General features: G+C 29.4%; 2 protein-coding genes and 1 pseudogene across 2 annotated transcripts in view; 2 read left to right on the top strand and 1 right to left on the bottom strand.

Annotated features, from left to right (window-relative positions):
- Window positions 1-10,894: 10,894 nt before the first annotated feature.
- The window catches only part of LOC17874606 (alkane hydroxylase MAH1), a 5,033-nt gene continuing 1,241 nt past the window's right edge, over window positions 10,895-14,686 (top strand). Inside the window, exon 1 of the mRNA XM_006280252.2 lies at window positions 10,895-12,707. Coding sequence (XP_006280314.1) covers window positions 11,022-12,569 — 1,548 coding nt within the window. The 5' untranslated portion in view covers window positions 10,895-11,021 and the 3' untranslated portion in view covers window positions 12,570-12,707. The remainder of the gene's footprint in view (window positions 12,708-14,686) is intronic.
- LOC17876738 lies at window positions 12,278-13,601 on the bottom strand (annotated as a pseudogene).
- The window catches only part of LOC17874785 (alkane hydroxylase MAH1), a 1,826-nt gene continuing 1,242 nt past the window's right edge, over window positions 14,103-14,686 (top strand). The window contains exon 1 of the mRNA XM_023777793.1: window positions 14,103-14,684. Coding sequence (XP_023633561.1) covers window positions 14,131-14,684 — 554 coding nt within the window. The 5' untranslated portion in view covers window positions 14,103-14,130. The remainder of the gene's footprint in view (window positions 14,685-14,686) is intronic.

Below are 14,686 nucleotides of genomic sequence, written 5' to 3'. Positions count from 1 at the left end.
AATATTTGAAATAAATAGCAAAGTGGAAATTAAATTTAGCAATTTAAATTACATGTCCCGTATCATACTCGTAGTTTTATATTTGAAAGTTGAAAGTGAATTTAACTTTATAACCATGTCTCATAACAATTATATCTGATCATGTTTTTTTTTTTATGAGAAATAATTCAGATAATGTTTGTTTTCGAATTATAAGTTCCCGTCTTGTATACATTCCTATAAGTTTATATTTTTTTAATAAATAACACCATTTACATGTAACTAAATATTATTTTAATATATGTAAAATTTCATATAATCGTCCAAAAGTAGAGATTTATACGTCCCAATGTTGAATTTTGTACAATATTTTGAGATTTTGACAATTAAATATAACCACCAATTTTTTTTTTATTTCAACCGGTTATCCAAAACTTATATATCATATTTTTCAAAGATAGTTTAAAATTCTATGTATATGTGAGATAATGTTTGTAGATATTTATTTATTATATCATACCAATTTGATATTTTATTTGTTTTAATTAGATTAAATTATAAAATATAATCCATTTATTATTTAAAAATTGGTAATAAGTCGTTAAAATAATTTAAATGTGATATATCCACTTGTTATTTATTTTTAATCTTAATAGAAATTCTATATGTTTATAATCTCAAAATGTAGTTAATGATTTGATAAAACAATTATTTAATATTTGATAATAGTAATGATATGCAAATTGCCAATGGATGAAGATTTATTTTGTTAAGATTGTGTGAAATTAATAAGAAAAAAGAAATTTAGAATAATCATAAGCTAACTGTTTGACCAAATAAAAAATCATTAACTAATTGAATTAATGATACATTTTGTAGATATCTTTTGTGCTATAATTGCTAGATTGCTTTTTGAATATGAATATTTTTTATGTGAAAATAAGAAATTTATGATATCTAAAATGTTTATTCGCATGATTTTAGCAAAAAAATATTTAATTATTTTTTTGTTTAATTTTTATTTATATTTAAAAATTATATAATTTTAAAAAATTTGATGATGTATATATACTATGTAAAATTTGATTAGTTGATTATTTCATATGCTAACATATTTTTTTATCTTTTTATTAATCTATAAAATATTTATCTTTGTTTTTTAGATATATGATGATTTTGTTTTATTAGATTTCATTTTATATTTATTCTATTAATTTCGAAATTATATTAAAATATTAAATTAATATTAAATATGTTAATGTATATTCAAAATAGACATGTTTACATATATTTAATTTTGAATTTAATTGGCCACTTTTTATGGTAAAAGATTATTATGATTTCCATAAATATAGATTGTTTCTGTTTTTTTGTTTTTTTTTTTTGCTGTCAATAATTCTGTTTGTCAAGTGGAATATATTTCATGAATTTTTTTTTTCAATTAGAGGGTGTTTGGTTTTAAGGTGTACTTCCTAATTAATAGTATATATACACAAGTTACCTTTTTATATATAAATTTATATATCTTTCATAACTACTGTATAAATAACGTATAAATATCGTATAAAAACTTTTCAAAAATCTTTTAAAAACCTTGTAAAACTTGTATAAACGATTTAAAAACAAATCATCTGCAGTTTTGAAAAAATATTTAATTGGTTATGTTTGGAAACAGATTTAAAACACTTTGCGATTAATAGTAAGGATGGAGATGATTGTAAAAACCAATATTTCGATCAAACTCTTTTTCATCCATCCCTCAGAACTTTTGTGTGTGTGTTTGTTGCTGTGTTTTTGTCGGTGTTGTGGCTTTGCTGATTTTTTAATGTCTTTTACTGGCATTCGCAATCACCTAAGTTTTTTTTTTGTCGGCACAATCACCTAAGTTAAATACAAAACTCGTGAGAATTGAATCATATCCAACAAAAGCTCCAACACTACTGGTTTTTATGGCACACAAACCTAACTCTATTATGACCACAAGTCCTAGATCATTAATGGTCTTTTTTTATATTTTTACTAGATAATGTCCCGCGCATATGCGCGGGTTGTTGTATATTTACTTTAATTATTTTAGTTTATGACATTTTTATATTTTATTTATTTAAATCATACAATAGAAGCATACATCCATATCTTTTGAATTTATTCGTTGATTAATTGTTCAGTTTTGATAGTAATTTTCTTTAGTGCTTTTAAGTAATTTTTGATAAAACGATAATATTGTTAATGGTAAAAATAGGAATGATATTGGGAGAATTTAAAAAATACCCTTTTAAAAATACCACCTTTTTAAATTTACCCCATTTTCAAACTTTATCAAAACAACCACTAAAAATGTTAATATTTATCCATATATGTGTGTAAACTTATAAATATATACACAAATTACCTTTATTTGTGTATAAAATTTTATTTGTTTCAATGTCTTACAAATTGGTTTGAATATAACCAAAAATTATTTTGTTAAAATAATTACATACTTTGAAAATAAAATAAATATACATGAATTTGTGAGAAAGAAAAAAACATATAAAGTAAAACAATTAAGATGGTTTATTTAGCTTGATTTTCTTATGGTGCGATGGTCAGAAATCAATATTTTTGAATCCCATCGATAAAGTAATTTCCTTATAGCCATAAAATATTATTATACATATGTATTATATATTTAATAGTATAGAAAACAATGAAAAAATGAAAAAATACATAAAATAAAGAAGAAATATAATTGAAAACAAAAGTTTTAACCAAATATATAATCAAGCTATTACAATGATATCTTAATTGAGCTTTCAACCCATGCAAGAACATTAAAAATTAAACAAAGAAAATATTGAGAATATCATATATGGTGGAGGAGGATGTAAAAATGAGTATTTATAGGATAAAATATGATGTAAGTTATAATTCTAAAATAATTAAATTAGAGGAGTTATAATTATATTTTATAGTGTGTTAATTGAAATTGAATGGAGGAAACAAAGAGTCAATTGAAAGGTTATATAATTTAAGTTACAATTTAATAGTAAAGCGTGGGTTTCAAGTATGAATTAAAGTATATGACTAAATGTGTTAGATATTTGGTTTAATTAAAAATAAATATTATAATTAAAAAATAAATGCTAAATGGACCAATAAGGAGAAACCTTAAAAAAATCCCAAAGAATAATTTTATTTTTTAATTTGTTTTTATATTCCTTTTAATTTAAGCTATATCTCTAGGTTTAATTATATTTTTCATCGTTGTAGTATATATAATAGATAGAAAATTGAATATCAAATTGTTTTTTATATAGGAAGTCAAGTATAAAATTCAAAGTTAACAAAAATTATAATGTTGTTTATATTATTACATGTTGAATCACAAACTAAATATAAGGATCATTATTCTTAAAAGAATGTCTTACAAATTGGTTTGATAATTATATAACAAAAAGTTTATTTTGTTAAAAAATTACATACTTTTGAAATTAAAATAAATATACATGAATATGTGAGTAAGAAACAAAAATCCAATGTAAAATAATGAAGATGGTTTCTTTTGCTTGATTTTCTTATAACCATAAAATATTATTATACATATGTATTACATTTAAAAATATAAAAAACAATGAAGACATAAAGAAATACATAAAAACAAAAAATAAATAAAATCGAAAACAAAAGTTTAAACTAAATAATTAATCAAACTCTTACAATGATATTTTAAATGAGTTTTCACCGCATGCAAGAACTTTAAAAAAAAAAACAAAGAGAATAATGAAGATATGAGATATGGTAGAAAAGGATATGAGAATAGCTATTTATAATAAGAAGTGATGTAAGTTACATTTTTAAAATAATTAAATTAGAGGAGGTATAATTATAATTTATATTGTGTTTAATTGGAATTCAATAAAGAAAACCAATAATCTTTGGAAATTTATATAATTTTCAGTTTCATTTTATTAGTAAAGTGTGAATTTAAAATATGAATTAATGTGTATGATTAAATATGTTTTTTGGTTAATTAAAAATAAATATTATATTTTAAAAAATGAATACAAAATGGAACAATAAAGAGAGTGAAACCTTACTTTTATATATATGATTTTAAATAATTTTCCACCAATAAGCCTTATAAATTTTTTTGTATGATATATGATTAAGTCCTTTCATTTTCTTTGCCATTTGATTATAACTTATAGTGTAATTAAATTTTGTATTGAATGATTGTCATCAACATTTATTTATTTATTTATTTATTTATTTTGTTGAATGATATATGATTAAGTTCTTTCATTTTCTTTGCCATTTGATCATAACTTATAGTGTAATTAAATTTTGTATTGAATGATTGTCATAAACATTAATTAATTTATTTATTTTGTTGAATGATATATGATTAAGTCCTTTCATTTTCTTTGCCAGTTGATTATAACTTATAGTGTAATTAAAATTTTTATTGATTGATTATCATAAACATTTATTTATTTATTTTTTTTTAAAAAATTAAACCTTTAAATATTTTTCCACCAATAAGCAGAGAGTGAAACCTTACTTTTATATATATGATTACTGTGATCACAAATTCCCATTCAAGTCTAGATCCAAAAAATAGAGATATATCATATATGTTGCATACGATATAAATATATATTTTAAATTCTTCTGGTCCTAAAATCACGTATTTGTAAAAATCTTTAAATGTACTCTGGTCCTGGTGTAACATCTTTTTGAAATATTTAAATGTATCTATATGGTCCTGGAATCAAGTCTTTGTTGAAATATTTAAAGGGAAACTTGATGTAAAAACATAATTTGATTTTATTTTATTTTTTTCCATCTATGTAGTTTTTTTTTTGTAGTTGTTGTTGTTGTTGTTGTAAAAGTTGGTATACTAGGCTTTTCTAGTATTGAATGGAAAAAACATTAGATTGATCCAAATTAAAAGATTAATCACTAAATTATCTCGTAAAATATGAAGGTTAATTAAGTAGTATTCATCACTTATAAATATATTTTTTTTTGCTTTGTTAAGAAAAAAAAAGAAATTCAATCTTACCCTTACAAAAAATCTAACGATTTTTAAAATTTTGAAATTAGTTTGAAAGTCTAAAAACATTCTCCTTCTTTGTTACTTGTTAGTCATGTCGACTCTTCTTCTTAACTTTGTCCAAATAAGATTTGTCGATGGTGGAGCTGCTGTGATCGACTTTAGATTCTCTAGTAACTTTACTCTCCACGAGCTTCAGTTTTCCGGCATCACTATCTGGCAACGGCGACTTTACTTTTTGGCGTATTCTATCCTCTAGTGTTTTTTTTTTTAGTTTGATGTTCCTCTAGTGATTTTAATTTATTTTTCAATTGTTTTTCTTAGTTTAGAGTTGTAATACCCGTGCATGTTTTTGAGCAGTGTTGATCGACACCATCAATTTTGGTTTAGGCGGTTTAGTTTCAAGGATTTACAATGGTTTTTAAAAGATTTTATAAGTTTATAATGGTTTTAAAGGATTTACAAAGATTTTCAAATGGTTTTTAAATATTTACAAGGATTTTTAAATGGTTTTTAAAAGGATTTGCAAGTGTTTTAAAGGCATTTACAAGGATTTCAAAATGGTTTTACATGATTTAAAAATAGGTTAAAGGATTTACAATGAGTTTTAAAGGGTTTTAGAAGTTTACGAAGGTTTTTAAAGGCATTACAAGGACTTTAAAATAGTTTTTAAGGATTTACAAATGTTTTGAAAGGCTTTTAGAAAGTTTACAAAAGTTTTTATTAAAGGATTTACCACGGTTATAAGTGATTTAAAGTAATTTATAAATGTTATAAAATGATGGGGGAATTTCAAAAATACCCTTTTTCCAATACCACTTTTTAAAAATATCACTATTTCTAATTTTATCAAAAAATCACTAGAAAATTTAAAATTTATCAAAAAAATATGTGCAAGCATATATTTATGGACACAAATTATCTTTATATGTGTGTAAATTTACATATATATTTTATAAATACCATATAAATACCTTTTAAAAAGCATTTAAAAACCTTATAAAATCTTTGTAAACCTTTTAAAAACCTTATAAAAACCTTATAAATGCCGTTTAGAAATTTTTAAAACCTTATAAATATTTGGATTTAGTTCCCCAGTAGTAACGATGATCTTGATGTACCTTATCAACCATATAAAAGTTTATAATTTTTCAGATTTGAAAAAGGGTATTCTTGAAAATTGATAGAAAAGAGGGGTATTTTAAAAAGAAGTACACCATAAGAGATATTTCTCAAAAATACTCTAAAATGATTTACAAAATTTTAAAACGTTTACTAAAGTTGGATGTCTTTTAAAAGATTTACAAGGGGTTTTATGAAAATTTTAAGGGTTTTAAAAATGTTTAAAAGGTTTTTTCTAGGAATTGTGGGAAAATTATGGCTGAAAAATTTTGCCGGAATATTTTTGTCGGAAAATTTTTGTTGGAAATTTTTGGCGGGAAATTCTTGGAAGATATATATTTTTTTGTTGGAAAGAATATTCCTTTCTTCATCATGGGTTATTTATTAAAAGAGAGCAATTTAGTTATTTTGTATGTTGAAGAGAGTATTTTTGAAAATGGACACCTATAGAGGGTATTTGTAGAAAATGGTATGATAAAAAGTTAATTGTGCAAATTCACCTATTTAAAAACTTATTTACAAATTTAATCCGTAAAAAGTTGCAAAATAAAAATAAAATAAATATGAAAACTAAAATATAGCTAAAAATTCAAAACAATCAGTTAGATTCCTAAATAATCACTATGAATTTGGTATAAAAACATATTTGTTATCTTTATATCAAAACTTTTTAAAACATCTGCCAAATATATTTATATGATATTATTTATTTTTAATTTATTTTATAACATAAAAATATGTATAACAAAAATAAATTTTTTCGCATATCTTATAATGTCTCACATCGAGTAGTAAATTTGAGACAACCGTTCAGAACTATTATGCTTCCAACTACGAATGAGCAGGAATCTTGATTTCTAAGGCGTCCAAATCTAAAAAAAATATTCGGTTTAATCTGGATTTCTATTTGAGTTTTTATAAAGTTTCAATATATTATAATTATGAAACTTTAGAAGTTTAAGAATTTATAAATATTGAAAATATTAAAGAGTTCAAATAATTTAGATATTTAACCTTTATAGAATTTTTTAAAATATTCTAAATATTTAAACTCTTTAAAAATTTTAAGTATTAAAAAGGTCTAAAATATTATAACTAAATAAACTCTATGAAATATTTTGGGCAATTCTCAAAATAGCACTAATTGAAGTTTTTCTTCCAAACTTATCACACACTCTCCTATTTTCCGAAATTAGCACCATATATCAACATTAAACTTTCAGAATTAAATCGTAAACTCTAAACCACAAACCGTACCTCCTAAAAGATACCTAAATGTAAAATAGTCAACACAACACTTAAAAAGAAATTCTAAAAAACTATTTAATATATTATAATTGTATTAATTAGTGTTATTTTTGGAAATTTGTAGAATGTGTGCTATAATTGTCCATAAATCATACCTTTGGTGCTATTTGAGGGTATTTCTCAAAACATTTAAGTGTTATTAATATTTTAAATTTATCGAAAGTTTAAACTAAAGTATTATTGATTATATTTTCCATAGGTATGTGATGGTGTGGGTTAAAATTTACATAAATATGATTATATTTTTTTTATAGGTTGTTTACTATAGTAAAACTCACAAAATATTTTAATCTGAAATTCGACTATTTATGCCAACATCATTTCATTATTTTGAATATTAGACTTATTTAATTAAGTTTATTCAATTACGATTATATTAAAAAAAATTGTCATGCACTATTTTACGGGTCAAATCATAGAATTGACAATCAAAATACAATAATTAAATAAACAATCAAAATACAGTAATACAAATATACAATCTTAAATACCAAATATAAATAATAATTAAATACAAATTAATTTTTTTTTCACAAATAACTCAGTGTACCGCGAGTTAAACTCTAGTTATAAAGTGTAATTTTGTAGTGCTTTACCTATTGGGAATTCCTCAGTGGGAGATTTGTTAGGGTGGCACTTCACGAAAACGGGAAAATATACGGTAAAATCTGGGTATTACACAACTAGAATGGTAGATACGCGAATTCATCGCTCTCAGGTATGTGGTCCGGATACTAATCCTCTTTTAGCAAGGGTATGGAAAATACAGTGCCCACCAAAAATTCAGCATTTGACGTGGCAATTGCTGACGGGGTGTATGGTCTGGTCTAATTTAAACCAGCGTGGGATACCGTGTGATGATAAGTGTGCTCGATGCGGTTATCAAATGGAAACGGTTAATCATGTTTTCTTCGAATGTCCACCAACGAGACAAACTTGGGCACTGGCTAGTGTCCCAGTGGGCTCTTTAGCCTTTCCTACTGTGTCTGTCTATGCTAATATGGATTACATTTTTAGGATGATCTCAGAAGGAGATCCATTTCTTTCATATCCATGGATCTTTCTGGTATATTTGGAAGGTTCGTAATGGCAAAATTTATGATAATGTGGATGGTAGCCCAATGGAATTATTACGGGTTGCTAAGGATGAAGCAACTGCCTGGCAAGGAGCTCAGTTGGAGGATTTGGGTCTTCCTTTGGGATCCACACCAACCAATAATTCTATTAGGAGTCAAGTTCTTAGGGTTTTAACTCCCTTAAACTTGTATACCGGTTATCATTGTTTCTTTGATGGTCTTGGAAGGCCACAGATAAATTTGCAGGTTTAGAATGGTTTTGTCATCATGCTCAGGAGTCTACCCAATGATGGGTACCTCAAATTTACGACGTAGTCTTTCTCCCCTTCATTCCGAAGTTGAAGCTCCGGTCTGGGAGATGAGATGCATGATAGGTCATAACTACAGTGATGTTATGTTCATGACGGACTGTTCAGATTATGTTCATAACCGAGTGGCTGGCGTTCTCTGTCTACCTTGACGACATCAACACTGATAAGAAAAAATTCTCAACCTTTTCTCTCACTCTCATTCCACATAACTTGAATGGCATGGCGGATTCTTTGGCGCGCAAAGCTCGCTCCTGTCCGCACATTTTTAAACAAGTCTACTTGCATCCCTCTCATTGGCTATAATCAGTTGATTGTAGTTTTCTTGTTGACAAAAAAAAAGTGTAACTTTGAAGTCATAACATTTCACAAATCATTAAAACGTTTGGTAAATAGACCACGGGATTTGAAAGTAAAGACATTTTGCTAATGAAATTTTTTTGATAAAAATGTGTAATTTTGAAGTCAGAACACTTTACAAATCATTAAAACGTTTGGTAAATAGACTAAGGGATTTGAAAGTAAAGACATTTTGCTAATGAAGAAAATTGATAAAAATGTGTAATTTTGAAGTCAGAACACTTCACAAATCATTAAAGCGTTTGGTAAATAGACTAAGGGATTTGAAAGTAAAGACATTTTGTTAATGAAGAATATAAAGACAATTTGGTTAATTAAACTCACTATTTTCATGAAGAAAAAAACTAAAAAAAACCAATGACGGGTCCCATTTAATTGATATAGACTTATGCTAATGCTTATTTCTAAACATTTTTTTTTGGTCGCCACTTTTCATGACTTTTGTTTAGGCAAAAGTAACTGATTCGTTTAGAAACTACGGAAAACAAGGAAGAGATGTTGAATAGTTGTTTTTTTATTGATTAAAGTCTGGAATACAAGCACAAGATTTCAAGGCACAATGAGTCAAACAATAAACCCTCGCCTTGTTCTTAGTATTGAGTCGTGCGTCTTATGCTTTAGGTCTCTTATTTTGTTCTCGATGATCCTTTATGTTGAGATCCTCTCTCCTTTTACAGAGGAAGCCCTCTTCCTAATCCTCGTGGGATTCAGAGTCAAAAATTCGTTCTCTTTTGTGATATACTCGAGTCGAGTCGGCCAACAAAATATATTCAGCCTTATCTTAGAATTATCGTTGAGGCCAACTAGTAAACCATAGTCGTGCTAAGGCCCAGTCGTGCTAAGCGAGCAAGACTTTATTAGTTCATCAAGACTCTTCTAGAATCTTGACATGTTACCTCCAATTTACTAGGTTTAAATAAGATTAAGACATTATATAAAATATGTAAATAAAAGTATACCCAACAACTTTATTTTGTGAAAACGATGTATAAAATCACAAACTAACAACATAATAATTTAAGTTATTAACGGTTATAGATTCTTTTGTTTTACTTAAATATCACAAAACATTTTACCAACTTTATAAGAGTATTAATCCAATAACTCTAGATTTATATAGACTTTATATTGCTTTTTACAAATCCAAAACTAATAACACCAAACTTTACAAAAATTTAAAAAATCTTGATTAAATAACAACAAATTTTATCTAACATTTTAAATCATTAAAACTCTATTTAAATCAGAAACCTAGATTTGGTCGTGATTTTTGGTCTTTCAAGCCGGCCCGGAGCTAAAGGTCATAAAGCACAGGCTTTAGACAGCAAAAAATTGTTTAATAGTCCAGGGGGAAAAGTCTCAACGTCTCTAGTTCGAACCCATTGTAGGTAGTTTTTAGCACATTTTTTTTTGTTTCAGTGCTTTGTTAGTTAGCAAAATTTTTTTTTGCTTTAGGCATATCAAAAGCTTGGACCGGCCCTCGTCCTTGCCACAAAGTTTGTCTCATGCATTTATTATGACAGTGTCTGCACACAACTTGATATTCCATAGTGATTGGATAGCTCAATGTATGATAGTTACGTAATCGTAACAATGATATGTAATTTTAAAAATTTGGTTTCACATGTTAACCTCAAAAAAAGCAAAATAAAAATAAAAAGTGCATATATTATCTTGTGCTTGATGCATAGTTTCTTACTGAAGCTATAGAGATCACCATAAATGGTAATACAGCGTTGTAGTTTGTCTATAAATTAAGTTTCCACTTTACTCAAAGAACCCATCACATGCACCATTGATTATCTTTGTTTATCAACCCTTCCTTCTCTTATGGCCTCAATAAGCTTAATTGGCGTTTCCATAACCATCATTTGCTTACTCATCCTCCATCGCTTCCTCTTCAAGAAACCTCTTTACCGGTTCTTTAGAATAAGCTGGCCGGTGTTGGGGATGGTTCCGGATCTTTTCCTGATGCTCCACCGTATCTATGACTCTATTGTGGAGCGTCTTGAAAGCACGGAGTTGACATTTTTATTCAAGGGACCGTGGTTCGCTGGAATGGATATGCTAATCACAGCTGATCCAGCCAACATCCACTACATATTAAACTCAAACTTCTCCAATTTTGTTAAAGGTTCCGAGTTCATAGAAGTCTTTGATGCCTTCGAGTGTGCGTTACTCACAAAGGACTCGGTGGCATGGAAGACTCAGAGGAAAGCTACTCAGGTCATGATCAACCATCAAGGGTTTCAAAGATTGTCAATGAGTACCATTAGAAGTAAAGTGAAGGACGGCCTTGTTCCAGTTCTTAATCATATAGCTGAAGAAGGCACAACTGTAGATCTGCAAGATGTGTTCCGGAGGTTCACGTTTGATACAAGTCTAGTTACAATAACCGGGTGTGATGATCCTAGATCTCTCTCCATTGAAATGCCAGAGGTTGAGTCCGCTAAAGCTTTCGACGATATAGTAGAAGGCGTTTTCTATAGGCATGTTAAACCTAGACTCTTGTGGAAGCTACAAAAATTGATTGGAGTCGGGATAGAGAAGAAGATGACAGAAGCTGGTGCCGTTTTTGATCGAGTGTGTGCGAAATACGTATCAGCTAGGAAGGAAGAGATAAAAAGATCACAAGGGATTAATTCCAGTGTAGAAAGTGAAGATCTTTTGACATCTCACATAAAGCTTGATACAACCAAGTACCAGCTCTTGGATCCTATCAATGATAAGTTCCTCAGAGACAATGTCTTAGCTTTACTTCTAGCTGGGAGAGATACCACTGCCTCTGCTCTCACTTGGTTCTTCTGGCTTTTGTCCGAAAACCCTAATGTGATGACTAAAATTCGGCAAGAGATTGACAAGATTCTCCCAAGAAGTAGTAGTGGCCAAGAGAAGCCATCTTATGATCCAATGGAGCACTTAAACAAGCTAGTGTATCTACATGCCGCATTGTGTGAGACGATGAGGCTTTACCCACCGGTTCCTCTGGAGCGTGTGTCTCCTCTAGAATCAGATGTGCTTCCAAGTGGACATAAAGTCGAAGCAAACTCGAAGATTTTGATTTTCATTTATGCGGTGGGTAAGATGAGAACCATATGGGGAGAAGATGCATTAGAGTTCAAGCCAGAGAGATGGAATTCAGAGACCGGAGAGTTGAGACATGTACCTGCCTTCAAGTTCTTAGCATTCAATGCCGGCCCGAGAGTATGCCTAGGTAAACATATAGCTATGATGCTAATGAAGATTGTGGCGGTGGAGATATTACAAAACTATGACATTAAGGTTGCTAAAGGGCAGAAGTTTGAACCAAACACTAGTTTGTTTCTTCGAATGAAGCATGGATTTAAGGTTACAATTAACAAGAGGTGTTCCTCTTGATATGAGTGAAATAATTATGTTTGTTTTGAGTTTGATTTTAAATTCATAGTCTAAGAGTATTAAATAAGGAGAAAAATGTAAGTGTGATCTACGTACCTTAAGTTTCAGCTTGTAATGAGGTTTTATTGTATGCTTAAGGTTTTATTGTATGCTTGGAATCAACTGCCACCGCTGCGTCACCGTCGTCTTCTTCTTTACAGCCAATTCCGCCGCAAGGCAAACGCCTTGTAACATGAAGAACAGAGTAACTTCTCCTGTGGGCATCTCACGAGTTAAGTAGAAGAATAGCAAGTCGTGAACCAAACCGGAGACGGTGAACGTCACCAAGGTCCCCAAATACAGAGCCCAGTTGGAGCTCATTCGGCGTTCAGAGACTTGCCGCATTGGTTTGTAAACGTCTGGCCGGAGAATCGTGGGCACAATAGTGTTCCATCGGCGACCCCAGAAGTCTTTAGAGACGTGGCTAAGTATGGTTTATTAGAATGTGGCTCCAGGTCGCATCCAAGAGAGATCGAAACAAAAACTTTGAGTAACGTAAGAATGATCTCAATCTCTAGGTATAGATGTAAAAAATAGAGTACTAATAGCAGAAGCGGATGCAGAGTTTGTTTGTAGTCATACAAATGTAACAGCACACAAAAGATACAAACTTTAACTGTGAAAACCAATTTGGGCAAATGAGTCTGAGGTTTAGGGTTTTGTTGGGTTTTGATTGGGAAGCAAGTAAAGCAGAGGAACCGGGAGAGAGTTGAAGGAACTGGGATTAGAGGACCTTTATCAAAAGAGAAGAGGATGAGTTTGATATTAGCGAGCCATGTGAGTAAAAACGCAGTGATGAAAGAGAGATGCACAGTGGAGAAAAACAGAGGAAGAAGAAGAAACAGAGCAATGATAGGGAAAACAGAGAGGAATCGAGGAAGTCCTGATTTGATTCTAGGTGGGAAATAGTAACAATAAGATATGGAGATGATCGTAAAAACCAATACTTTGATCAAGCTCTTGAGTTCTTCCTCCATATCTCTCTCTCGCAGATCTTTGTGACTTTGTTGCTGTGGTCTTGGCAATAACCGAAGTTGTGACTTGGCTGAATTTTGACGTCTCTTACTAGCAATCAACTACATAGTTTGTGGTTACTGTAACATCTGTGACTACACTACACTTCTTTCATAAGAGTAGTCAATTTGCAATATTTCAGTACAAACAAACAATTTTTACTATTTTCAACGATTATAATATAACAAGAACAACAAAGCTAAAACGGAAACAAAAAATCTTACTAGCTAACAAATAATTTAATTTGTCAATTCCTACTTCCTACTCATCTTAAATTCATTAGTATTTCAACAAGTTGTTTTTGTCAGTTGTAAATGTATACAAAAAAAAAGAAATTAACTATATATTCATGTTTATGTTTAATATGTTGCCCAAAAATCAAAAATGATTTGTAGTTTACATGTAAACGCAATAGCTTGACATCTTTGTCTATAAACTAAATTTCCTCTTCACTCAAAGAACTCATCACAACACTGATCATCTTTGTTTATTAAACTATCCTTCTCTTATGGCTTCAATAAGCTTAACTGGAGTTTCCATAGCCATCATTTGCTTTCTCATCTTCCATTGCTTCCTCTTCAAGAAACCTATTTACCGGTTTCTTATAATCAGCTGGCCCGTTGTTGGGATGATTCCGGGTCTTTTCTTGGTGCTCCACCGTATCTTTGACTTCACTGTGGAGCTTCTTGAAAGCACTGAGCTAACATTTACATTCAAGGGGCCGTGGTTCGCTGGAATGGATATGCTGCTCACTGCTGATCCAGTTAACATTCACTACCTAGTAAACTCAAACTTCTCCAATTTTGCTAAAGGTTCCGACTTCAAAGAGGTTTTTGATGCCTTCGAAGGTGCGTTACTCACAAAGGACTCGGTGGCATGGAAGAATCAGAGGAAAGCTACTCAGGTCATGATCAACCATCAAGGGTTTCAAAGATTGTCAATGAGTACCATTAGAAGTAAAGTGAAGGACGGCCTTGTTCCAGTTCTTGATCATATAGCTGAAGAAGGCACAACTGTAGATCTGCAAGATGTGTTCCGGAGGTTCACGTTCGATACAAGTCTAG

This window comes from Capsella rubella, unplaced genomic scaffold (genome assembly GCF_000375325.1).
Source record: "Capsella rubella cultivar Monte Gargano unplaced genomic scaffold, Caprub1_0 scaffold_8, whole genome shotgun sequence".
Classification (NCBI taxonomy): domain Eukaryota; kingdom Viridiplantae; phylum Streptophyta; class Magnoliopsida; order Brassicales; family Brassicaceae; genus Capsella; species Capsella rubella.
This window is presented reverse-complemented; position numbering and strand designations above follow the sequence as displayed.